Raw genomic sequence first — 27,798 nt, 5'->3', positions numbered from 1 at the left:
CATCTGATTGGTGTGTTGCACGTGTGTGCGCGCACTGGCGTAACGCGGCGGAGTAGCACACGGGGGTTTGGACGGGGGGGATCTGATTTTAGGAGAGTTTGAAGAGCGAATACAGAGATATTATGCTGCACCGTGAAGAGACACAGGCACTGGTTGTTGTGGAGCTGATGGTTATGCCAAGCTTCGGGTTATTAGGAGACATGCTGCCGCTGTAGTTGATGTTATAATAGAAACCAGGCGTTTGCTCTATGAGAGAGGCTTGTTTTTTGTATTGAACTGGATATCGAAGTGAGGAGGGAGAGCGAGCAACAAGTGGAATCTGGTGTGGAGAGGCTGAGATTTCTCACCATCACCAGCTGTTATGGAAGAGCACAAGGAGCCCAGCAGCGGCCGGGACTCGACCGAGGACGAGAGCATGTCCCTGTCGCCGAACCTCCCATCCCCTGCCATGATCCTACCCCATCCGGCCGCGCAGCAGGCCCACAGAACCACGAACTTTTTCATCGACAACATCCTCCGGCCGGACTTCGGCTGCAGGAAGGAGCCGAGCTACCGCGAGCGCAGCCAGACGCCGGGCAGGGAGAACGTGAACCCGCTGGGAGCGAGGCCGCCGCACGCCGGCAGCCTCTGCCTGGACTCCAACTGCAGCAGCGACAGCGCCTCCTCCTCGCCCTCATCGTCCTCCTCCACGTCCTCGTCGCCCGCATCCAAGCAGAGCTCGTCGAAGCCAGGCGAGGCGGCCAGCAACGGGGCCGGCAGATACGCGGACAGTCCGTCGTCGATTATGGTTATGAGCGGAAGCAATGGAGGCTCTCCAGCGGGAATGAAGGAGAGCCAGCCGCTGCTGTGGCCCGCCTGGGTTTACTGTACGCGCTACTCGGACCGGCCCTCATCTGGTAAGGCGCTAGTAGTCCCCGAAATACACCGAGCAGGGTGTCTCCTCTTCTCTACACCAGGATTAAATGAACTCACCTCAGAGCTGCAAACATGTTTACGAAAGAAAAATAACTTTCTTTTTTTTCCATTATTATTATTGCTTTATTAAAAAGTAAAGCAACTATTGCTTGTTTATAAAGCTAGTATCAACACTGCTGAACGTTAAAACGGATAGGATTATGTAATAACTTAATTATATAAAATCAGTTTTAAAGAGAAGAAAAGTCACAAATTTAAACTCAAATCAAAAGATTAAATTGATTTTTGCATCCGTTCTATTCGCCTTTGTTTACACTGCTCCAGTATCTGAATGCTTGAAAGTTGAATTAAATATATGATAAAAAAGAAATAAAATAAAAACCACGTCATATAGAAGAATCAAACAAATCTGCCATATTATAAATAAATAATGCTAGACATTAACTAAGTATTAGACTATATATGTTAATGAGTACAGTATAACGAGAGCTATTCTACGATGGGTCCTCCCGTTTTTTAACAGATTTTTAACAAATGTGTTTATAATATATACCTTTTAATGTACTACAATCCTGCAACGACATATTTGAGTGCAGTATTTTAGTCTGATTTTGGTTTAATTGAATGAAAACAGGGAACACTATACTGAGAAGAGGTAGTATAACACCGTCTTTGTTTTAGCTTGCAGAAGAAAAAAAAGCATTACTTAAGTTGGCTAAAAAATAATGTGATTTTACTTTTTAGTGTATATTATGAGGGTTTCGAGGCAATCTTTATTGTCATTTTTAAAATAAAATACCATAAATACAAGCCGTTGTGGACTTAATCAAATCGCCACCGAATGCGCATAATCGGGTAAAACAAAAACGTACCAAAAGTTTAACTAAAAGTTATATTATGTATGTTGTTGCATTTCTAAAAAAAATTATAAGGTTTCAGGCTTTAAAGGATCGTTTTTTTATCATGGTGTACTGATGTTATAAAAAGAGGGGGCCTTGCTATACAAACTTACTTTCCCCATTGTGCAGGCTAAATAACACCAGAGGCCCGCCTTTATGGTTTAAATAGGTATTCGTGTGTGTTATAAGGCTTGTGCCTCGTATTATATAATGCATTTCTCATGTTTAACAGCACGGCTCTCAAATATCAGCTGATATTTCAATGCAGACAGCCACCCAGTGTGACCATGCCTCAGATACAGGCTAATTTACTTCTATCTTTTCCTACGTGAGTCTGCTGCCAGTGTTTATATAGGACGTTTGAAGGAAAAATGGAGTCAAAACCGACTGACTTCGCTGCAACTGAATCTGAGCGGCGTGTCTCTTAAAGCCGAAGTGTGTCACTGTTGTATGTAGGTCTTTTTATACATTTTAACACGTATTTATAGCATCCACATGCGCATTTTATGTTTTTTTTAAAAAACATACCTTCTTGTTTATTTGAGTGTTTGTCCTAGGATACAAAGCCGCGCTTGCTCTAATCTGATTGGCTCATTTCTCTCCTTTATTCACTCGTTACTGTAGCTGTTATTAATTAGTAATTAGTATCAGCATATGCATGACCTCATAGCCTTAAAGGGCCACAAGCTTTTACTCCGGCGCAAGATAATGTACCACTAGAGTTTTTTTTGTTGTTGTTGTTTGTTTGTTTTTAAAATGCATTTTACCAAGATTAAGGACTAAATGCAAAATTACAAGTAAAATTCTTAATCTTTTAATTGTGACTGGGAAATCAAGAAGCCCTCGCGGTACTTGTTAAATTATTTTTTTCTTCTTTCCCCCCATATTTTTGTAATCATGCCCTAAAGCTCTGTTTGCAGACAACCTCTACTGCCCGTGTTGATCTGTACACGATGTATTTATTATCTTTAACAGTACGACTCGTATCAGCGGTCACTTTAATATAAATTGCTACTCAGAAAGCTAATTTAGCTGCGTCTATTCTAGTTCTCGACACTGTCGTATTTTAGACATAGTGGCGTTTGAGAGAAAACTGAAGTCAAAATCTACTTACTTCGTTTCATTCGAGGCTGGCCGGCGGGTTCCTCGCTGTTGTAAGAGATAAAGTGCGTCTGTAATGTAACTCATTACCTGTTTATATTTTCACACGTATTTCCTGCTTTTATGTATATATAAAAAAGCATTTTTTACGAGTTAAACTACATTGTAGGTTTTCTCTCTTTTTTTCTTTTCTTTTTTTTTTGCGGAGGTTCTGTTCAGAATGACCACGAATTAAAGTATAGGTGCGCGTAATCTCATTGGCTCATTTCTCTCCCTTGTTTAGTACGCACCTCTTATTAATCCTTAATTAGTATCCTTTCATGTATGGCCTTATAGTCTTAAAGGGGCACGAACTTTTATTCTGCCACAAGATAATAGGAGTATTTTAACCAGATTTAGCTTATATGTAATTTTACTAAATTATCTTCAGGATACTTCAGAAACTGCAATAATTATAGTTGGGTAAAAAAGGTAATCAGTATTGTTTTAAAATATTTTATGTCGATAAAAAAAAAAAAAAAAAAAAAACACCAGAAGGATTATGTGTATCATTGTGTGTCTGCTGATACACAATGACTTTATTCATCTTTACCAGCGCGGCTCACATATATGAGCCTCTATTTTAATGCACATTGCTATCCAGAGTCCCAGTTTAGCCGCATCTATTCATGTTTGAGTGTCAGTACTGCTACTGCTTATACGTGGACGTTTCAGAGAAACTCAAGTCAAATCCGATTTATTTCTCTTCATTTTGAGCTGGGCGGCGGGTTCCTCGTTTCTAAGCGCAGTTACAGTTTGCGTACATTTCCACATAAATTTTTTACATTGTTTTTACGATCTAAAACCAATTTCTGTTGTGTGTTTTGTTGGTTTTTCGTCCCTGTGCAATTAGTGGCTTTTACATTACATTAGTAGTATTCTCATTTTTGCGTTTGCATAATTCCTGTTTATGAATTTAGAAAATAAAAAAAATCTAAGTTCCTAAATTATAAAAAGAAAGAAAGAAATCAGATATTCTTTACAATTAATATTTTTTCATGTTCCTGAAGGAGACAGAAAGTGGCAATAAAAACATTTTTTTGTTCGTTTTTTTTTTAAATATAAAAAATAAATATATGAAGAAAACGTAACTGATGACTCAGACACCTCCAACGTGTTTGGTACAAATTAAAATTCAAGGAATGATTCAGCAACGTGCTATTTATTGTAACAACGCTGCTGAAAGCGACAGCAGTGAAATGTTACAACCTGCCTCATAGGCGGGGCAAGTTGTAACAGATTCAGCTGCAAAGCGTCCTAAGATACTGTATCTGAATGTCATTCATTCAATACAAATCCAGCTACAAACGATGACTGGGCTTTTAATTATTTATCAAGCGTTGACAGTGCAGGAGGTAGGTAGACATTATATGTATAGATGAATTGCTTTTCATCTGTGATGCCATAATTGGAATTTTTAAAACAAAATTTCCAAAACTCATTCGATTTAGCTTATTTTTATTAATTTTCACCCATTTTTATCTAGACTGATTAATTCCTCCTCCATTTTTTATTCAAATTCACTATTATATTATTTTATTTATTCATACTGTTTACTTTTGGATCTCTCATTCAGTGAAATAAATTGTTATACCTATATATATGATTTTACAGGATTCGGAGAGTCAAACATGCAGCTCAGTATTTTCAAACTCTGTACATCAGATATAAAAATGTACAAGAATAAATAAATAAATAAATAAATAAATAAATAAATAAATAAATAAATAAATAAATACTTGTGCAAATCTGTACATTTAGAAAATTGCAAATGGTGGGAATTTTAAACTTCTCCAAATGTCTGGACGTGGACACCGCTCCACTCAGGACGTACATCTCTGTGATACATTGACCTTTCCAAATAAATGCACAATGTTGCACAACAGAACTGGAACACAACAAACAACACTATTCACAGCAGTTTATACCACATTTTATTAAGTAAATACACATAACTTACATTCAGATGTGGGTAGTGTATTTAGTAGTGCGGTATTGACGATACTGGCTTTGGAGGAAGTTGTCCTCTGGGCTAGAACCAGTTTGGTGCCCTGCTCATCATGTTTTTATTTTTTTTATGCATTCAAATTAGTTGAGTTATATGTAGCTTAACTGTATGATTATTAGGCCTTGTCCCTTTCTAAAAATTTATAAAAGAAAAAAATTGAATAATTTCTTGATTTGTCTGCAAAAATGACACAAAACATCGTAGAAACTACGGTGGTCAGAAGCTGAGACAAAAGCAAAGAAGAAGGTGTGGAGAGCATTTTTAGTGGTTGCTGTTTCACTTAGTGGAGTGGAAAGGAAATGACCGTATCGTTTTCACGTTGCTTCATTTAAAAAACACAAGTCAAACGAGCCCACACAGTGCCTGACTCAAACCACACTGACACTTTACTACACATTAGTTTTATATTAATTACACTGTTGCATCAAACTACTAGGGATGGTAAGCAGAGGCTCCCCTAGAAAGTTTTTGTGAGTATTATTGACTTAGAAGTAAGATCAGATGATAAATAAAACATCTATTTTTAAAACAACCAGTCTAAATTAATATTTTAACTACACATGTCGAAAAAGAAAGATATTTTGATAACTTTGTACAGTTTTAGGCCTTGTGTCAGCTGTACTTTTGCATGTGATTATGGTATAAAAAGAGGGTGGGGTCGTGTGTGAGTGATATTCAAATAGTAGCACAAGAAAGAACAGTAAATATTAACATGGATCAAAATAAATACTGCTACAACTGCCAGTTATTTTAACAGTGAACTATTTACAGTGTAACTTCTTTCTCTCTTTATCAGCTAACATACTACTAGAAAAAATAACTCATTTTCACTAGAATACCTTAAACAGAGGCACATTCAGCGGATAATTAAGGCTGTGGTGTCCAGCCGTAGAATAAATATTTTTATTCCCCTTGTTGTTTCCACGCCAGGCCCAAGGACACGGAAACTGAAGAAGAAGAAGAACAGCAAGGAGGACAAGCGGCCCAGGACGGCGTTCACGGCTGAGCAGCTGCAGAGACTCAAAACCGAGTTCCAGGCCAACCGGTACATAACGGAGCAGAGGAGACAGTCCCTCGCCCAGGAACTGAACCTGAACGAGTCCCAGATCAAAATCTGGTTCCAGAACAAGAGGGCCAAGATTAAAAAGGCCAGCGGCTACAAGAACGGCCTAGCGCTGCAGCTCATGGCGCAGGGACTGTACAACCACTCAACGACCACCGTGCAGGAGGAGAAGGAGGAGAGCGAGTGAGCGGCCCCCGCCCCCCGCCGGACACTTCCCTACTCAGGGGCTGGCTGACTCTGGACTCATGGAGATAAAGAAAAAACAACTGAACTGGAAATGGGGGGGATCGCTATTTAAAAACACAGATTTCTGTTTATGGTAACAGTATATGGACATAATTATATACAAAAAAAAAATGAACGACCATTATTAAAATTTATATAGCCACACAGTTATCATGTTGTATACATTACTGCATATTGGATTCCAGGCTCATTTTCAATCCACCATTTATTATTTTAATTTTTTTATTTTTATTTTTAATTTTTAGGGATGTTTGACTTTCTAGGTTGTCGTGCTCTCCTCGTCCTTCATGTCTGCACCATATTTTCCTTCAACAAACCAGTCCGCCGGACTCAGCCAAGCCAAAGATTTTTACTATGTTCACATGTAGTCTGAAATAAAACAGAAAAAAGAACAAGATATAATGGACTAATTTAGCATTTGTTATTTTTACTTTACTTATAACTATATTTGATGTCATAAAAACATAAACCAAGTTTGTTTTTTTTCTAATTTTCTCCAACTACAGTCTAAACTTTAACCTCTGCTATTATTTAACAACAAACGCTTTCATTATATTGATACCTAAGAGAGGTTTTGGTGAGAAACAAAACACACACACTGACACACACACAAGCACGAACACTGTTGAGGTACAGTTCCCGTTTCCCTGCCTGCCTGGATACCATTTCACCCATTAAACTATTCTGGTCATTTACAAGTTTTCCCATTGCTGCTGCTGCTGCTGCATTTCCCCTCCTTGCTGAGCTTTAACCTGCCTGGTGTTCACCACAGAGGCCTTGTTCTTGTCATCGTTGGAGTGAAATATGTATCTGTGTGTTGCTTTTTTTTCCTGGTTTTCACTTGTTTGGGCCTGCATAAACCGCTCAGGTAGAGGTTTATAGAGGCTGGCTGTGAACATGGAGTGTGTGCGTGCGTGCGTGCGTGCGTGCGTGCGTGCGTGTGTGTGTGTGTGTGTGTTTCTGGGCGTCGCACTCTGGAGGGTATTAGTAGCAGCCAAACGTAACCCCTCAAATAAGAAAATATCCAAATGAGACAGAAGCAGACTTCGTCTGAACATCTAAATATGGTTTAAAAGTTTAGGTTTTTTGTTGTAAACAAACCTGATTTTAAACATATTTGTTCAGGTCAAATTTGGACAAAGATGATGTCTGAGCTCCAAAGTCACGGTTTTATTTTTCAAACTGCTGCATGGATGTTTGGAGCGTCTGGAGAAAAGGTTGTGAGAAAGCATAGATGTCGATGTAGTTAAGACTCATTAAGAATTACTGATGTAATTAAAAGAAAAGTTAGGGCTTCTCAAATGAAAACTCGGCAACCGTTAATGAAATATATAAAAAAAACTTAAACGCAAGAGCTACCAATTTAGATAAAATCTACATTTCAACATGGCTACCTTATTATCTACATTAAAACTTGCTTAATTCTTTGTGGCATAGACTCCACAAGGCATCAAAAACATCTGGAGAATTTGATTTGTATTGTAATAATAGCATTATGCAATTGCTGCCAATTTGTCAGCTACACTATGATGGATCCGTGTTTTCATGTTGTTTACGCCAAAATCTGACTACCACGTGAAAACAACAAAGCAGCTGTCATTTTCCACAACCTTTCATTGTCCAATTTTGGTATGGCTTTCTGAATCACCGCCTCAGTTTCCTGTTCTTAGTGTGGTCGTCTGCAGCTGTAGCTCATCTGCTTTAAGGTTTGACCAGTTGTCCATTCAGAGATTGGCATCCCACATTCCTTGGTTTTATAAAACGTTTCCATGACTGTTGCATTTCTATTCTCTCAAGCAGTCATCAAAGAAGTGATTTTCATTCACAGACCTGGATGTTTTCTCTTTTTGGACCATCCTCCATAAATCTGAGCAATGTACAGAATCAGCGGTTTCTGAAATAATCAGCCGGTCTAGTTTTCTGTTTTATGGGAGAAAAAGTAGGTGTTCCACGCTCTTTTGGTGTTAATGTTTTAGAGGTCTTTGTTGTGACCAAAAATAGATTCAATGAGATGTCTGAGATAAAAAAGCCATAAAAATATTGTCCAGGGTTTGGAGAAAAGAGTGAGATTATGTCAAAATTGTACTTCTTCATTCAAAAACAACCCAAAATGGGAGAAAAACAGACCCCATGCTGTTGAGGAATGTGCCATAAGTCTCAGTCTGACATAAATTGGACAAACGTTTGGGTTTTTTAATCACCAAACTAGGGTGATCATCTAAATTCGCTTCTTCTTCAGTTTTAACAGGAAAGACTACTTTCTTATTCTGCAATATTCTTCCTAAAAATGAACAGAAAAATGTCATGCAGGCTAAGACTGCTGATCAAAAGATACCAAAAATGACCCAAAAATAAAAGATGCCACTTTGAGCTATTTTTTAGTTTATCAATATCACCCCTGCCAGCACATTCCTATCGTTTCTGCTTGTCGCATACTTTTAATTCAACTGATCTCGGTTCAGTTTTATTTAATTAAGCGCTAACGAGGCAGTGAAGGGTCTGCAGCGGAGGAGTTCACGGTCTCTGTGTTTCAGGCTCTTTTTTTTTTTTAATTATTTGTGTTCTGATCTTCCTCACAGAGCCCAGGGTTAACAAGCGTAAGCTGTGGAGGGTGGCTGTAATTGATTTCAGGGATGGGCTAAAAGGTTCGCAGGCAGGTTCAATCCCGTGATTTTTAAGAATTTATCTGAAAATCTGTTTATTATTTTTGCCGTCCATTCACATCAAGGCGCTTAGAAACCAACAGGCATTATAACAGCTTAACATAAACATATTTGCCGGTGACTGAGTGATTGTTTTGGTTTCATTCAGTCTTTGTTTCCAGAAAGCAGCAGTGGATGTTTCTAGATGCGCCCACATTTGATGCTTATGTTTTAGCCTTTAATAAGCCTCGGCGTGCCTGCAAGACATGGAAACCTCCAGGGATCCATGAAGGACTTAGGCCTAATTTGATATCACTGTTCAGCAACATATTTGAATATTCATTGGACTTAATTTCACTCGGACACCGCCTAATTCATCCTGTATTGATGATGCATCACAAAACACCTCATGAGTAATATTCTCAATTTTTGCACAAAGAGAAAGACAATCTAAAGTAATTTTAATGCACTCTAGGAATTAAAGGAAAGGAGGTTATGTTTAGAAAATACACATCCACACACACACACACACACACACACACACACACACACACACACACACACACACACACACACACACACATATACCTAATGTGATTCTGAATGTGAATGCAGCCTCTGTGGCCATCTGGCCTGCATGTGTGAACAGAGGTGGCGAGAGCGCCTCGCTCTTCACGGTCAGCTAACCCTGTAGCTCTAATATTATCATGATAGTCCCGTTCCCCCGCTGTGAATGCGGAAGAGGCTCTTATGACAGTGTATTTAAAATTCATACAATTATGAAACAGCGGGAGGATTTCTCTGCCTCCGCCGCCCTCCCTCCCACCTTGTCACCGAGGAAGCCGAGGGTTTATCTGTAAAACAAAGAAAAGCCAGGGATCGTTTGCATAGTTAGCATAGTCTGCCTCGCAGGCACAATATGGATTTAATTTATATGCAAATGAAAGCAATAAAAAGGGAGAATACACACTGGAAATCTTGGCTGTTTAATAGGGAGGAAGAGTTGGGTTTGACGCAGGTAGCACAGAGCCACAGAATGAGGCGTGAAGAGCCTGAGCCGAGAACAACACAGTTATATAACAAGCAGAAAACAGCAGCAAGAGACGGGGGGCACAATTTAATAAGATTTACAAGGAAATTATATGAAGCAAGAACAAGATCAAGGAGCCTGGACATAGAAACAAATGGGGGACCTCCCATTGTGACGTTTAATTTTGGATTTTTTTAAAAATACAGTCTGCAAACAGCAAAGAAACATTTCTAAAAAAATATGCATTTAAGCTTTTAAAAATGTTTTGTTGTATATTGAAGCAACTTAGGCTTGACACACAAATACTTAATGCTTTAAATTAAAATGAAAACATCTAAATCGTAAATTCAGGAATATCCTCAGACTACTATGGGACCACACAAAACTGTGGCTCCTGTTGGAGCTGCAGAGGCAGAGAGAAACATACAATAAAATACTCAAGCATGCATGAAAAGGAAGGAAGACACACACACACACACACACACACACACACACACACACACACACACACACTAGGACAAAGCCATTTAAAAGAGCTTCTTAGATCACCACCCTGAGACGATGGAGGTGCAATGTTGAGCGTTTTGGAGCAATTCGTTCCAAGCTGTACAAGTAAAGGCAGACAAAGAAAGAAACCCTCCATGTGTGTCCTTCCTCACCTTTTCTCCTAAATAACTGTAAAAGCTGAACCGTTCTCCATCTAAATCATGAATACAAACACCACAGGTAGAGAAAAAAAAAATCTTTTTTTTTGTTGTTGCTGTATTTCTTCAGCCTTTATGAATGAGATTTGAACGTGTTTTATTTAAAATTAGACTTATCTGAGTATGCCAGGAACAGTGGTGTGATTTAAAATGTTCAAATTAAGAAAATAAAATAAAAATTTGTGCATACATCAATCAAAACAAATAACAAAATTATATGCAACAAAATAATATGTTGTAAATTATAGAGTATGATGTGCATCATAAAGACATCTGAGGTAGAAGTAAAAGAAAATACAAAACACAAAACAGTAGAAAAAGAAACTAGCATGATGAGAAAATAAATAATTTATTTTAGTATTTAAATGATCATAGCAATTAAATCTGAAAATGATTACTTTTTAGCACAATTTGTATAATATATTTGAAAGCATTGTTTGAATAAAACCACACCAAATGCAACAAATTTACGTCGCATTTCTAGCTAGTCAGAAAAAACATCTGACACTGCTATAGCTAATGGATTAGCATCACCTTTAGCAAAACAAAGTAGGATTTTATTTTTAATTCTGAAATTAAAAATGTTTATGTTAACATGTTAGAAATTTCTGATAACAAGAAGGCACACATTTTTCTGCAGTTCATCAGTAACTAAAGCTAAATGTGGTTTTGGCTTGTTCTGGTAGTTTTCTAGCTAGTTAAACATTTAATTTTCTGTTAGCATGCTTGATCTTAAAAACAGTTACATTCTTATTAATGTACATCAGGCTTGTACAGTCTGATGTACATTAGCATAAAAAAAGGCAGGGAAATCATTTGAAAACACAAAACTCATGCTGTCAAAAATACGACTAGCATGGACTGTCAAGAGGTCGAAAACAGTTGCAGTGTTTGAGAGGACAGGCATTTGAGGACACTTGGCATAAAAAGACACAGCAAGAATGATTTTCAGCCTGAGCCTCATTTTGTGTGGGTGTTTCTTTTTTTTTTTTTTTTTTTTTTTTTTAGGAGTAACCAGATCCCTTCTCACCACGGGGGAAATTTACTCTTGGCTTATTGTGGCCTGTCAACGGCACCACACTATCTCGGAGCGACACACACAAATGGACAAAGGTGGCATTGAGAGGGAACCTCCCACAATGCAGCTGAGCATCCAGGGGGGCTCTCTGCTCCAACAGCCGTGATCTCACCGCGCTAAATCCAGATTACATGGGGGATATACACAGCGCCACTTGTTTACACTGCCCGTCAGGGGGTGATTTGAGCAGAGGCCGGGGCATCGGCCATTGATGACACTGTATGTAATGCAACCAGTCTGTGTCAAAGTTAATGTCAATTGTCAAGTCTGTTTTTTGGATTTTTAAAATTTTTATTTATGTGTCAAATTGAGAAAAAAATGCAACAAAGATGTACAAAAAAAAAAAAACAAGAACATATTATTTTTCAGGATGTATTACAAAGGCCAAACTGTTACAATAATAACACTTAAATCCGTGCAGAGAAGCATAAAAATGTCCCACTTGTAAACAAAGTCTGTATTTCTCATACACGGGCTAATAAATACAGATTTTACTCCTGTGGCGTCTTTTCAACAGAGCCATGTGAATGCACACATTTATCCACCTGGGACTCCCCTGTTGTATGGGTGGTCGCACACACCTCTGCCTCTTCTTGATGCCTTTCACATGTGGAAACCATTTACCTTCTCGCTGCCTCCCTCTCTCCGTCTCATCGTCTGGGTGAAACAGTTGGAAAGCCAAAGCCGTGAGAACGGGATGGCCATCGATGAAAACGTAGAGCGTTCTGTTGGTCCGCCGCCCCCCCACCCTGTCCTCGACGCGCCGTTAGAGCAAAGCGGCACATTCTTTGGAGACTGGCATGCTGTTTCCTACAGCCACCGGTGCTGAGAACGTAGACGAAGTGCGACCCCTGACCGCGTTTCAGCAGGTGACTAGCCAAAACGTAATACCCTTTTAATCTTTGAAGTCATTTGTTAGTTTATTTAGTTTGAAAAAAAAAAAATCAATAGTTGACTTGTGTGTCCGTCTGGTTGGCTACCCTATCGCTCCTCTTCTCACACTTCAAAAGCAGCAGCGCCTATGGATCCCGGCCTGTCCTCTTTCCCCATTCCGTCTTTCTTCGCGGTGGCTCAGAGGTGCCGAGAGGTGATTCGGGGAAGCGATTTGTCATATTCAATTTACATATGGCTGTCACAAAACTCCTTCAGGCTGAGCACTGATGTCATCCGTGTGTGGGGCCCTCTTTGGCGACCCGGTGCATGGGAAGACTTCTCTCTGTCATGGGGGGTAGAGAACCTTCCCCTCTTGGGAGTAGCTTCCCCGTTTCAACAGTATGATGAATGTGGGGCAGCACTTTTCGATGTGTGTGTGTGTGTTTGTGTGTGTGTGTGTTTGTGTGTGTGTGTTTACAGGGTGTGATATTGGTGGATGAGCTTTGCTTGTTCCTGTGTATACAGCAAAAAATACTGGTTCAATTGTGGGAGAAATCAGGCAGAAAGTGTTTTCCTAACTTCTGCTGAAGCTTTGTGTTCGTTGTGACTGAAAAATATCAAAAGGTCAGATACTGCTTTTACTTCAAAATATGATAGTTAGTCCTGCTTTTGGTGCATCTTAATAATTATGAATTATACCTACTTGTTTCAGAGTCGCATGAAGCAATTAAGTAATAAAAGTCACTCAGTAAATTAATCTCCAGCTAGGCCGTCAGTTTGTTTTCGAACAAGATCTACAAACTTGTCTAATCCTTAATAAATCGTCACTCACTCACCTCTGTATGCTGAATCCTAGAAGTGGCTCCAACGACACACTAGACTGACCTATTTATTTTAACAGCTTAAGGAATACAGCCCTGATAAGCTACATTACAATATATTGATGTTCAAGTCAATCGAGATCAAAATTTATCCAAAATTAACCGTCTAGGAATAATTCCTCACCAGACTATTGAGTGATTATTATCACAAATATAAATAAGTAAATTTAAGTACATTTCTCAATAATTTGTTTAAAATATTGAATGTTTATTAAAATGGGGAGACAAGTCAAATCAACAGGAAATATTTTCTCAATATACTTATGTATAAATAAACGGACAAAAACAAATCTAAACATTAAAGTTATTAAAGGTAATTCTACAATGTACAATATTGTAATGTTCAAAATACTAATAAACTAATTAAAAATCAGTTAATTATCTCCAGGAAAATGGTTTCACAGACTAGAGTTTAGACTTCACAAACATCATCTTCATCAGGGAGCCATCAGAGGAGGAATTTAAATTTTTGGAGCTATCTTCAAGCCACAAGCTTTCAACATCCGAACAAGCACAGAAGAAGAAAGAAATGTTGTTTTGATGTGACCCAGAGTGAAGCAATTCATACAGTTAAATGGTCAAATCTAACTTGTTTGTGGACGTTACAGGGATTTAGACACATTTTAAAAACACATCTATAATTTTAAATAAATGTTAACTTGAAATATATGGACAAAAAAAAAAACATTTTTATAGTCTTTTCACTATAAATTGAGTTTTTTCTTCAGACACAAATACTAGCTTATTTTAAGCCTCTTTACCTTATCAATAAATCCAAATACAACAAAAATTTGTCGTTTATCTGTATATTAACAACTCTAGCACTTAGAGGCATTAGAGGTCGTAACCTATTCACCACAATTTGCTTTTTACTGATGTGTTTTTCTTTCTATGACAAATGAGGCGCAAAATAATCCCTAATTATGACGCTGACATTTGGGCAAGGTAAACAAACGCAGCGAACACGACTGCAGCAGTCAGAAAACTCTTCAAGGGGTCAATTGTCAGAGGGGTATTTTGCAAAAGGCTGCCTTAAGAAGAAGCCAAGAAGGGGTTGTGTAGTTTCTAGTGATCATCCCCTTGGCAGGCGTCCAAAGGAGGAAGTCGAAGTTATTTATGAGGCCTGGCTTAACTGAAGGCTGAGTAGCTTCCCATATTCAGGGTATCTCAGCGCTCCATCACAGACATTAAATGCAATTTGAAGGCAAGTAATGTGCTGCTCAACGGCTTACGTCCAGTAATCTCAAATTTCTTGAAAATATGCTAATTTAGCGTCACAGTCGCCTGCATACATACATAAGCTGCACACACACACAATCTCACACGGGCTAACAGTTGTGGTTACGAAGCCGACTCATCTCTGAATCTGGGCAGCAGAATGCGAAAGCATGAATGACTGTTTTAACACGCAGGCAGCACAATGTGTGGTCTGCAGCGTACAGTCGAGCTCTTCAGTCTGTCTGAATGGCTGTTTCTGTTTGCTTGCTTGCCTGCCTGACGTCAGTCTGTCCGTCAAGCTGTTTGTCTTTGTCAGTCTGTGAGTTAGATTAGGAACAATAAGAATGCTGCTCATAGCAACATACTTCTTCATATGCATTAAAAAGGAATAACACCAGAAGATACCATGCGTTAATAAAAGTATGATAAATTATTGGCCATGTTTTTATGACAAGTGAGCTAATCATTTAAACATCCAGAGGGCAAATTGTTTCCTCATGTCAGCATATCGTCAGACAAATTGACTTGTTTCTGTATTATTGTCATTAAGCAGCAGGATACAGTGTATCTGAGTCAGAAATGGCCTGATTCTAGTTTTTAACTTACAATAAACTGATTTATTTGACCTTTAAGTTGCTGACTTTGGTGGAAAAGACAAGTTCCAACTTTACATTTAAATGTTTCTTACTAAGGGTAGTTTTTGTGCTAAAAAAATGCTTTTATGTCTTAAATATCAGTGCTCCAACTAGGCTTGTATCTTTGGAAAACAAGAACTTTAGAGCAGATATTTCATTAACATTTAAATCCACAATGTTGTTTTCATTCAAAGAAAGGCTTGAAAACATCAGACTGCGTGTAATTATTATTCTGTATAAAGTAAAGTTCCTGGACTAAATTGACTTTTCAGTAATATTTCATACTTTTAATATCACTGCAATCTGAGACATAGAAAAGGTGGTAAGTATAGAACTAAGTGGAGATTTGTTTGGATTTATTTAACTGAATAAAGTAATAAAAGCAGACAGAGAAAATGCCTGAATAGTTAGAGAAAACAACAACATAACCTCTTCTGTGTTAATGTTTAGAAACTTTTAATTAAATTTATGCACATATTTGAGAACAAAATATGTTTAAGTCACTTAGGAGTCATTTTGATATTCAGACTGAAGCCTAAAATCCCAGCTGCACACAAATGCAGCACGACAGCTGTTTGGAAAATCTTCCCAACTTGTGTTTTATACCATGTAAGGCAGGTAGCCATTTTTTTCCCAGCACAAATGTTGTTTACATTTAACACAATGTTGTTTCAGGTGAATATCTTAATCTCTATATCTCCTATTTGGGCTTGAGATCATGTTTGATATTATTCAGGTAATAACTGACAATATAAGTGCAACTAACTAATCCATCTTTATTTGTATAAAGAAGATATATTGATTTAAAATGTGTTGCATAGTAATTTCTTTTAGATAAAAGGTGTATTTCTGATCACGTTTAGTCTCTTTGGCCTCGTTTTTGGCTGGCAGGTGTGAGGCTGAGCACCTGCATGCTGGCTGTGACGAATCAGAGGGGTCAAAGTTCAAACATGCAATGTGGAAGACGTGTTCCACGACTGTCCGGGCCTTATGCAACAACGCAGAAGGAAGAAGAAAATAAAGCAGAAGCTCTGATCTCAATTTCAGCCCTTCTCTCTCCATCTTGGCCTGCCTCTATTAAAGTCAGAATTTCAGAAAATATCGAGAGCAGATGGCTCCGAGGCAAAAAACAAACATCAGAGAGAGTGAATGGAGAACGGGAATAAAGGAGGAACGAGAGGGGCAGGAGGGAGCCAGAGTCCTGCACTTTCCCGTCAAAAGTGCGGATCAGAACCACAGATGTTTGTCGACAGAGGAAGAGCCGTCTCCAACAGCTGGTCAGGGATCAGATTTGGGACCTCCTACATCGAAATCACACTGCAGAAGCCACAAGCCAAGTAGCATTTAGCATCATTCGGTAACATAGATAGCTTTGGTTGCTGTTAGTTACAGTTAACATTAGCAAATAGGATGACACAAGTAGATTAAATCGAATGGGGCAAATGCAGAACAAACATGGAGGACTGCATTAAAATCAGATATGGAATCATGGAGAAATTGCTCCACTATCATGTAGCCTAGCATTTACAGAAAAAACTGGTTAGCATCTAGTCTTTCATTTGAGTCTGCTCTGGTGTAAGGAGCATAGTGATATAAATCATTTGGAAAAGTTGGCGTTTTGATCAATACCAGGACAGAATCAAATGGAAGTCATGGGTAAATTGGCAAAAACAACTTGGGAAAACAATCAAAGCCACTGCAGTCGATTCTTCCAACATGGCGCCTCCAGTAATTAAGTGACGTAGTTGCAAAGGGTCAATACACTCTCATAATTGTGCCCTTTCTACAATGTGTGAACAATCTGGTAAATTCAGAAAGTCTCCCAGAGCTGAATGTGTTGGTCATCACATCTACAACCTCCTTAAAGACATCTGTGTTGGACTATTGTTGTTCCAATTGCGCAACAAAAATAATTATTCTGTAACTCTTACGCATTCCAAGGTGACTAGGCTTCACTAAGGAGGGTGTAACTTTACTACTTTTTTGCTTTTGTGCTGCAACTCATATTTATATGACTGACTACTCCCACACGCTCTAGAAACATCTGGAATTTAAGTGCTGATTTAAAGGTAAAAATAATTTTAATAGATAATTTCTTAAAAATTCTAATAAAAAAATTGAGCTGTGAGTATCCCGACGTCAATGCACACATATTATTTGATCTAGAAGCATTAGAAAATTAATATTTGATAGGCATAAAACATACATCAGACTAAACAAAAGCCTGGGTTCTTGTTTTGCTTTAATATAGAAAGTAATTTAAAGAAAAAAAACTAAGACCTGTTCTGAAAACAATGCTTATTTAAAAAAAATAAAATAAAAAAAAACAGGGTTGAATTATTACATTACATTTGAGAGGCTTTTCTGTAAGGACATTTGCCAGGTTTTGGCTGTGTTTAAAGACAGATGTGAGAAGCTACAGTTTTTCATTATCGAGTTAAGTTGAGCCACATTGTTTCTTTCTGGACTGACCTGAAGATGATCTTGAAAAGGAGGCAGCTCTTACCAACTATTTTAAATGCTTTGATTCTTTTTGCTACATTTTTAAACAAACAAAAACCAAAGCAATATTCAAATTGCACACATTCAGAAACGTTCACTCGCCTGTTTTCTCTCAAATCCGTCAGCCGATATCTACACAAAACCCTTTAAACGCTCGATGGGAAGAGTGGAGTGATTGTTTTTCCATTAAGTAATATTACCGCTACATAACAGCCACAGGTCGATGCAGAGCTCATTACGGCTGCAGGCTGATAATAATTAACCACTAATGTGCGTAGAAGCAGGCCCCCGATGGGCTGAGGGGAGAGCGGCGCACTCCCCCAGAGGAAACGCACACAGCAGCTCGCTCCGACAGTTTATTTGGCTCACTTGCTTCACAAAAGAAACCAAAACAGGCCCCACAGAGTCCAAATGGGATTAAACACATGAATTAAACAGGAATGCAAAACGGAGAAGAGCTCGGCGAATCTCAGCCTCCCGCTGACAAGAGTGAGTAAAGAATATTTCCTGTGGGTTTCATGTTAGGTTTCACCAACAAAATATAGATTTTGGAGTCGCTTGGAGTGAGTAATGGTTGGATGACGAGAGTCAAATGAGTGTTATTAATCTATCCAGTGGAGCAGTTAAGCAGTCGTGATGAATTTCCCCTCAGTGGGTTTTTCAAGAACAATTTGTTGTTTCCAGACAGTAAAATAGTTGCAAAAATATCTTCATCCAAAGTCAGAAATTAGATCTTTAAAAAGAAACAAACCTGCGAATTGAGCTTTGTTTGTTTTGGGTTTTATGGCAGCCAAAAAGAAAAGACTGGAAAGTTGAAGGTTGGATGTGGAAATGAATTTCCATGTACGAAGCTGCTGCATCCTAAGTGCACATATGAGCGATATCGCAGATCCTTCCTCCCAGAAACTAGTAGACTTTATAACTATCTCTGCTCCCAACAAACTCATTAAGTATTTACATCTCTGAGATATTATTTGCAGTTTTTTCTCAATTCAAATGACATTTCTGCAGATTTTTTTTTCTTCTTTAAAATAATCTGTTGCTGTTTTCTATGCACTGATTTTAAATGATCCTACTCAGCTGTACTTCTCTTTCGGTCACTAAAGTATTTTTTATTGTAAATTTGCTCTCACAGTGTTTATATTTTTTAGCTTTAGCTTAAATAAACATACTTCTATTTACATTTAATTGCTGCTGTTACACTTGAGTTTTTCCACAGCAGGACAGTAAAGAATATTTCTATTACAATATATTCTAAACTTGCAGGATATGCACTTTTAGCAAAAGGAGCTTATCTAAATATATTTTCCTCAATTTGATGATACATTAGATATGAATCTATATTTAATTAAAAGGTGTTTTATCTACTTTGTGTTATAGTTATGTCTACTGAGTGTTGGTCATTTATTTGGCATTTTGGTCATTTATTTGGTCATTTGTTGTCATCTACTACTGGACACTTCATACCAACCATGTAACAATTCCTGCTCACAAGGTAGCAGTTTACTGAAAAGCTAATGATTTAGATTAATTTGTATAATTAACTCATAATCTAGCACATCAAGATATAGCATATGTCAACAGAAAATAATTTCTACCTAATTTTTAATATCGAAAATTAGCAAAAGATAAAAAATTCAAGGGTTTTCGACAATACTATGCAATGAAATTAAAGTATACAATGTATTTAGGTGATTTTATGACTGTATTTTGTCGTATTTACAATAAAAATTTATAAAATGGTAGATATGATTCCATTCAGCTTTTCCCTGACAAAACAGCTTCTAAATGGGAAGTTTTGATTACATAAAATAAAAGCACAGCTTTAATTATTAATTTCTGCACTTTCCCCCCAACTTCAAGAGGCAGGTAAAATTACACAGCACCAGGTCTGTCAGCATTTACACGGACCAAGTACAAGAGGAACCAAAATCTGAAACTTGAAGCAGTTGGTGAAAAACAACAAAAAAGTTGATTCCCTCCTGGGACGTCTGGGAAGCCAGATGTTGCTAAGCCTCAGGCTCACTGTAGTGCACACTGCAGTACCTCTGTGTGTGTGTTAAAGGGAGAAAGCGAGGCGTTTCCTGATGTCCTAGCCAGATGTTGCTGATCCCTGCCACTCTGGAGGAGCGGGGAGTTTACAGCACATTAGGAGAGACAACTGGGACGATCGCGATGGGCCCACCGGAAACATTTAGTCCAACTTTAAAGAAAAATGGATTCTTTTATTCACTATCTGGGTGGTGCATTAATCAGATGAACACAAAAACAACTAAAGAGGTTTTCTGAGAAGTTTTCTGTACTTTATCACACTTCAATTAGTTTATATTCAAAAGTAAACCTGTAGCTTGTAACTTTCTTAACATTTCCCGCTTTTATATTACATTTAAACCTTTAACAGGTTCGTTTTTTAGATTACTAAGAAGCATGATACCTTATTCCAGTCTTCTTTTTGCATTTTAATACTATATTTAACCAGGAAAAACACTTAGAAAATACATGATTTACTTGGGCTGGAATAAAAGTAATTCAAAATAACACTAAAATACAGAAAACACTGAAAATGTTTACAGCAAGATCATACATTACATTACTAATAATTAAAAATACAGCTTTAAAAGGCTAAAACTTAAAATTGAAACTGAAAAAATAAGGTCTATTTTAATAGTTCACCCATTAAATATGGTGCAATTGTGCATCTCAGTTTACCTCAGAGGTTCAAATGTTCAAATCTAAAACAATAAATAAAAATACTTAAAAAAGACAAAGTTAGTCGGAAATTGAAATCCAGACAGTCAAAGATTTATTTCACAAACTCCCACCTCTAAATCCAACGCAGCGAAACAAACTCGCTCTTAGCCACGGTACGAACAGACAGAATTAAGGATTTGTTTCACTTTGCGTCTTTTATAAACTCAACACTGCACAGTTTTATTTAGTGAACATGTAAAAATGTTTGAAAGTACAAAATGCAAATAAGAACCACTTTACTAGCTTAAAATGTTGAAGTGGTTCCTCTGATAATAGAACAAATCGATTAGTTAATGACATGTTTCCAACTCAGAACCTGCACAAAGCTAACTAGGTTTCATGTTAAATTCAAATCACATAATTTACTATTTCCTTTATAAACAATGTCGAAAAGTTCCTGTTTCTGTTTACGGTTAATATATATATTTCAGAATATTGTCCCAGACTCATGTGAGAATTGAACAATAAACCTTTTATCATATTTTCTTGGCTACTGAATCCTCCAAAAGTTTAAGAAAAGTTTAAACTTTTCCTAGAGGCAAACAGCTGCATTGTGGAAAATGTATTCTTACCTTTTTCCTATCAACTGGAATAAAAAAATACACTGTGTTACTTCTGTCAATTAAAATTCAGGTAAATTCAAACCAATATAACCTGTAAATACATCAGGACGAGTTTAAGACTTGTTAGAAAATTGCACCTGTCTCAAATGCAGCTAAACCGATTTTAATAAAAGTTTAAAAGGGAATTAAATGCTACAAATATTTTCTTCTGATCTGCAGTTAACAAATAAGATTTTTAGTATAATTTTCTCACCCAGAAATGTAATACTAAATAAATAAACTATATTAATAGAAATGAGACTAGTAAAGGTGAAAAAACACGCAAAGCACATGCTCGGTTCCTCCAGAGTTGTCCTGGCTCACTTGGACACTCCCAGTAATGCCTGTGTGGTATCATCATCCATCAGTCTGTCTGTCTGTGGAAAATGTGCATCTGTGTTGTCCTTCTGCTGTACTAGCAGGAGTTGACAGTGAGATCCAGCCTGTGCGATCATGTTAGCGGCTTTCTGAGTGTCAGCTCTGAACGCGCTCCTGCAAAATCCGCACCTGCATCTGCCTCTGGACCCTCGTATCGGTGCGCGCTCTCCATGTGTGTGTTCAGAGCCGGGTGGGGATCCATCTGTGTCAGGTTAACCCGTGGGGAGCGCCTCGCAGCAGGTAGTCTTGGAGGGCCTAAATCATGTGGACGGCCAGAAGCGTGAAATCCTTCCAGGCCAGGACAGATGTCTCTCTGTTCGCCTTGGCTCAGCCTTCGCCGACCCCATGGACCTTTAAAGACCCTCGGAGCTGACTCAACCTCCCAAAACGCAGAGCAGACCATGCAATACCAGTCTCAATTATTTAACACGGAGGAAAGCATTCCTCACTCGGATCTGGAGTAATTTACTTTAAACGTAACAAATGACAACAGAGCACAGCAGTGATAATTAGCAAGCGACGGAGTAACTCGATTCATGTTTATCCAACTGCAATTCATTTCTGATTTTTACAGACAAAATATTATTTATTTTCTTGTATTAACAATTGATTACAGTTTGCTAAAAATAGCGCGCTCTGTCCAACTTTTGTTGCACAAGCCTAAGAAAAAAACTTTTAAAAAAACAAACCAAAAAAAGCTTTGTGTCATTTATTACAGTAACTGTGCAAGACAAGATTTAAAGCAATAACTGGTTGAAAAATTAGACTACTTTGCTTTATTAAAACATTGTCTATTAATATTTCATTGAAGAGATAAGGACAACAAATGTCTTAAGTGGGTTTTCAGTTTTAAATGTGGCCCTCAATTGCTCTGAGCTTGGCAATTTTGGCAAAAAGTTTAGATTTATTATCTGCAACAAAAAGAAAGAAGTATTTTCAAGACTCCAACAACAAAACACGTCACAAAAACGTACCATAGAGATAAATTTCTTCTCGGCAGAATAGAAAATATGTCTACAACCTGTGAACATGAGGACCATATGCTGGAAGAGCGGTCAAGATGCCAAGTCCAGGTCAGCCAAAGGCTAAGCCAGCCTGTGTTTGTTGGCGTCACGCAGCAGAGAGGCGGCGAGGGACCAGGTTGTGCCCCGACTGACCTGGACACCATCTGCTATCTCCTTGATCTTTTACTTTTTAAAGAAACTCAGGATTGGATGTAGAGAACGCATAGTAGATGTTTCTCATACATTAAGACATCATGCGTACACTGAGAGACCAGGTGGCCTCTTTGTGAGGAACATTAGAGGAACCTCTGCCTGTTGTCCCGTAAATTAATACTCTACTTGGATTAAATTTACACAGAGTAATAGTTTTTCTTCTAAACTATTATCCCATATAGCTTACAGGGTTATCAACAATCACAAAGAAGACAAAAGTCAGAAGCAAAATTTGAACCTTCATTTCCGATTTTGTACCTACGCATTGGAAGTTTGTACGTTAGTACTTCCAAAGTAAAACCGTTTAGCATTTTTACTAAAAGCAGAGATAAATAATCCTAAAAAGACATAAATCGGCCTATAAAATAAAGTGTTTCTTTTATATAACTGTACATTACACCCTGTTTTCATTTATTTTATTTCTGATACTGAAGGAAGATCCTGGTTTGAATCTTGTGGTGCCACATGAGGACCAAAATTAAGACTAATGTTCACTCAGCGGTTGATACTTCCTTGTCGCTTGAGGCCATTTCAATTCAAAACTTGTGACTGATCTGATTAATGATTGGCAAAAACTAAAGAAAACTTCATCAAGAAAAATGGTTTCCATGCAATATCTGTAAAAAACATGCGCTACATGGATTGGCATGTGTGTTTTTGACAAGATATGCTGTAATAGATAAATATTAACTCTAAAATATATAACACTTAAATAGCTTCTATAAGCTTGGTCAAACATGTAAAAACAACAAGTGCATTTAGGAGAATAACAGCCAAATAATAAATAATAAAGAAACTGAAACTGACAAAAACAATAAACTGCATCAAACTTTCTTTCAAATGGTTCAGAAAATGCAATTAGGAACTCTAAACATAATGTAGAATAGATTTCACTCTCACATTTGTTTAAAAAATAACATCCTGAATGAGCTTCAAGACTTCTGAGGAAATATTCTGTGGACCAAGTTAAATATTTCTGCCTGGGAACCCAGAAAATACAACTTCTGAGTGAATTCACTGGAATGCATGCTAAAGATCAGATGATGTTGTATAGTCAACATGCTAACATTTGCTAATATCTAGCTTTAATCTGCATGAGCCCTAAGCTATTTTTTATTTCCCCTCTCTACTTTATGCCAAACAGCATTAAGCCATTAGTCCAAACTAATTTGTCCCACTCAGATCCAGTTTGGATTAGAAAACACAAGCAGTGACCGTCTCTCCACTGCAGCCCCCCCACCTCTGTACCAGCTGACTGAACCAGTGTTATGAGTTTGGCCCCAGTGGCTCAGCCATGAACCTAATGTGTTCCAGCTGGGACTGCGTGTCGGTATTAAGGCTTCAATTGGAAAAGTGGCTGTAAAGTCAAACCACCTGGCAAGGCTGAGCTACCGTCGAGGTGTGAGACGGTGGCAGACGAGGCAAAACGCTGCCATTGCCATAACAAAGGTCCATAACTTTTACTCCACTCAGCTATTTGGCTAAATCCTTGCACTGCCATATTTATGCACCAAATTGCTCTAAAAATAGCCGGACCTGAAGCACGTTGCAGCTAACGGCAGCTGTAATTTCATTGGCCTGACACTTGTCACAAGCGTAGCTACAAACAACAGCGGGTAATTGTTTTACAAGCAGCATGACAAGAGAGATGGCATGCAACACAAGGATTTCACGTCTGTCCTCGCAGACACTTCGCCAACAAACAGACCTTGGCATAAGTACGTGGTGGTTGTCACTTTAAGAATATCCAAGGTTAAGCCTGCGGTTTCAGCACCAACACGAGGCAGGAATGGCACCTCCAAGGTTGATTTTGTGCCTTCCTTGTTAAATTTGAGGATGCCTTCTGGCACTTTCTGCTTTTAGCTTAAAATAAAACAAGTTAATGCTCGCTGTGTTATCAGCGTGCCACGCTGCGTCCATCGCAGCTCATCTTGGCCGGAGCGCGGCGCAGCTGATGAGCTGGTGAGAGATATTTATGAGGATCCTCGTATCCGGTCGGACGGATCCCAGGCAGATGACTCCGACCCAGACAGCTTGGCGATTTTTTTTTAGGAGGCGGATTATTTTTCATTTTCCATTATAACACTTAACAAGTTACATCCATCTGTCATTGTAGGGAGTGTGTGTTACTGCTTGGAATAATCTCAAGCAAGACAGCTCATCAGTTAATCGTCATAGGGAAGCACATATAAACTCCCCTAAGACGATTTCTGACTAATTGCTTAAAGAGAAGCCTGTTCATATTTAGTATTTTAACTTTTTGCAGGACTTATTTTGATGCTAAATAGGTTGTAAAATGAGAACTCATAAATTCAAAATGTAGGTGACACAAAACATGGGGAGGAATATTCTCTGTAGCGACACACCGAACCAATACTTTATCGATATTGGTCCAGATATTAAAACAAGTGCTGGATCAGATATCATAACAATGTGCCTGACACATAAGGCCAGATCTATTCTGCACCATTTTTCTGTATCAGAGCGTCATCAGCCGATATTATACCTGAAATATCGGTATTGGAAGTAAAAAAAAAAAGTGGATTGGTACATCCTTAGTTCTCTGAATATAAATGGAGTAATAGCACAGTTTTCAAGATTTGTATAGTACAAAATGATAAGCTCTGGAAAAGATCAACAGGTATGAATTGCAGTAGCGTATTTCTCATTAACTGTACAAGTTAATGAGAAATACTTGCTGCTTGTTGGAGCAGCCCAAGCAGCTGCTCCAACAAGTCACGATGTGAGAGAGGAAATCAGTTCAACAAGCTCCATGAGTTAAAAAAAGAAAAAAAAAGTTGGTTGTCAGAGTAAGTTACGGTGAGGAAAGAGAAGGATGACAGTGAGAAGGAGCCGGCTTGATTTGGTTCTCTGTCATCTGCCGTCTGGATCCCTGTACACAAAACATGTTGCGACTGAAAGAGATGGAGCGAGGGAGAGAAAACAGGAATCCCTGTAATCCATCTGGCATCCTTATGCTGCTGTTTAGGCCCCATGGTGACTTCAGAGATAGAAGATGAGCATGAAAGGGAATTACGGCGAAGCCCTTTCGCCAATTCCAAAAAATCTGCTCCAAATTACCCCGAGAGCAAATATCAACTTAAACAAGCTGCGTCTCCTTTCTCCCTTCTTTTCCGAGTTCATGACTCGCTCCACAAACGAGGCCAAAAGTGGGATGGGAGTGGAACCAGCAGCCATTTGAGTTCACCTCTGATGGATCGAACATGGCACTTATGCTAATTCGACTGCGTTTTCTAGCCAGCGCTGCACGCATTCCAGCTCAGCCGAGACTGTATTTGGAATGTGCAGTTGTGGCAGTAAAAACAAAACACTCAGAGATGCTGCTGCTGCTGGCACTGAGAGCCAGGCTGTGTCTGCACGCTACTGTACCTGCATGCAGGTAAACACAAAGTGTTCCTATGCGAGCAGGTGGCCTGAATCGAAAAGTTTCCCAGAAATTATGATCTTTAATCGGAACCAAATTATGATGGATTGAGAACAAACTTTGACACAGACGGCATCCGTTATGGTGGGTGATTTTTAAAAAGAATTTAATTTAACGTGTACTTGTTCATGGTCGCAAAGACAAACAGTTTTCTTGAGCCACAGAGGAGGGAGTTGATCAACTTCTAACAGGCTAAAATATCAATGTATAAAAAAGATTTAATTTTAGTGTTAAAAGCAGGACCTGTTGGACCAATTCAAAACTAAATTCTGCATGTGCAAACCTTTATTTTTTTTATCATAAATAAAATATGCACTGTGGTAAAGTGGCAGACACGATTGAAGTCGAGATTTATGTCAGGGTTAGGAAGGTTTTTTGTTGTTTTTTATTTAAGTATTGGATGCTGAGTTTGACACTTTATCTTCAATCGTGAAGAATCTCTTTGCAGAACCGCGCCCCCTGCTCTCCAACACCTGACAGAAATGTGCCCAGCAGTGGTCCTTCTATTATCTAAACACACATCTATCCTGATTGATATGCTTGAAGTGGGCCAATTTCACCTCCCTGCTGGATGTGATAGCCATTTATTTGTTCAGCTTTAATTGTTGAAGCTCCTGTCAGCAAAGCGCGGGGGCGCAGCTGCCTAGAGGTGACATACTGGCACCGGATCAGAACAATTTGATACCAGTTATGCTGCTTGCCTTCAAATTAGCATGAGACCAAATGAGAAAAGTCCTCCACCGACATCCGCGGCTTGCTGATGTTACACGATAAAGACAATGTGCACCTCCAAGTCGCTACAACATATTAGATGTAATGTATATTTTAACCATCGGCTTTATCTCTTTAGGTTGCAAATGACATTGTCAGCAACGATGTCAAACTGCAGCGCAATCTTCCTCCTCCAGCCTCTAACACACACACTGAGTCCGAGACGCACAGTGAAGGCTTGTCCACATGCCTTATAGTCATGGAAGGATTGACAGATACAATTGCATGCACATGCAGTCGTCTTCTCCCCGTTTAATTTAAAGAGACTCGAAGGTCAAGGATTTCTCTCAATCAGAAACGAGGAGTTCTGACAAGAGGGACGTCTTTATCTTCCGACAAGAAAACAATCTGGAAGCGGCAGGAATTAAAAGTGAAGGAACTTGACGAACATCTGGGAGCTGATTGCTAAGTTTGCTCATATGCGAGGCTTGCCTCTCCGCAGCCATGAGAAAATAAGCAGGGAGATGAGTTTGTGTCATCGTAGCTCAGGAAAATAAGATATCATATCTTGCTGTCGGTTTGATGTCAGCCTCTCGGAGTCGTACGCGAATGCCTCATCCCGTGGAGGCCGCTAGAGCAAAGGGGGGCGTGGGGTTCACTGGGAGTTCACATCTACAGCCACTAACCAGCCCCTACTTTCCTCTCTTCATCAGGGCTGCCTCTGTATTTACTCCTCATTTCAGTCTCTCTGTCTCTGTGTGTTAGTCTTCGCCGACTTCCCATCAAGTTGTGTAACACAGCGCTCGCAGCGCTGAGCGACATCTCCTTTACGGCGTTGTTCTGCAGAGCTAAGCCAAACC

At 38.6% G+C, this 27,798-nt stretch overlaps 1 protein-coding gene and 1 long non-coding RNA gene across 3 annotated transcripts; one reads left to right on the top strand and one right to left on the bottom strand.

Annotated features, from left to right (window-relative positions):
- The first annotated feature begins 62 nt into the window (after window positions 1-62).
- On the top strand, window positions 63-6,670 carry en1b (engrailed homeobox 1b). 2 transcript variants are annotated; one of them, XM_015030846.1, is made up of 2 exons: window positions 63-896; window positions 5,881-6,670. In XM_015030846.1, exons 1-2 carry the CDS (start codon window positions 362-364, stop codon window positions 6,210-6,212), a joined length of 867 nt encoding a protein of 288 aa, XP_014886332.1. In that variant the 5' UTR covers window positions 63-361; the 3' UTR covers window positions 6,213-6,670. The 2 variants fall into 2 exon arrangements, with proteins under 2 accessions (XP_014886332.1, XP_014886333.1); XM_015030847.1 differs by having other exon boundaries at window positions 64-896; window positions 5,893-6,670.
- A 79-nt stretch (window positions 6,671-6,749) lies between these two features.
- LOC106946493 (uncharacterized) lies at window positions 6,750-10,416 on the bottom strand. The gene is made up of 2 exons (XR_001424783.1): window positions 9,884-10,416; window positions 6,750-9,767 (listed from the first exon to the last, which is right to left on the bottom strand). It is a non-coding gene; the product is annotated as an uncharacterized LOC106946493 (long non-coding RNA).
- Between the last annotated feature and the right edge of the window lie 17,382 nt (window positions 10,417-27,798).

This window comes from Poecilia latipinna, unplaced genomic scaffold (assembly GCF_001443285.1).
Source record: "Poecilia latipinna isolate Pla-1442-1.1 unplaced genomic scaffold, P_latipinna-1.0 Scaffold194, whole genome shotgun sequence".
Classification (NCBI taxonomy): domain Eukaryota; kingdom Metazoa; phylum Chordata; class Actinopteri; order Cyprinodontiformes; family Poeciliidae; genus Poecilia; species Poecilia latipinna.
The sequence above is the reverse complement of the archived record's forward strand: the minus strand, read 5'-3'. Positions and strand labels throughout refer to the sequence as shown.

What these genes read in the sequence shown, in the direction of transcription:
- en1b (XM_015030846.1), top strand. Translation starts at nt 362, where the DNA reads ATGGAAGAGCACAAGGAGCCCAGCAGCGGCCGGGACTCGACCGAGGAC. An exon ending in CTCGGACCGGCCCTCATCTG is followed by an intron (nt 897 to 5,880) that starts GTAAGGCGCTAG and finishes TTCCCCTTGTTG; the next exon opens with TTTCCACGCCAGGCCCAAGG.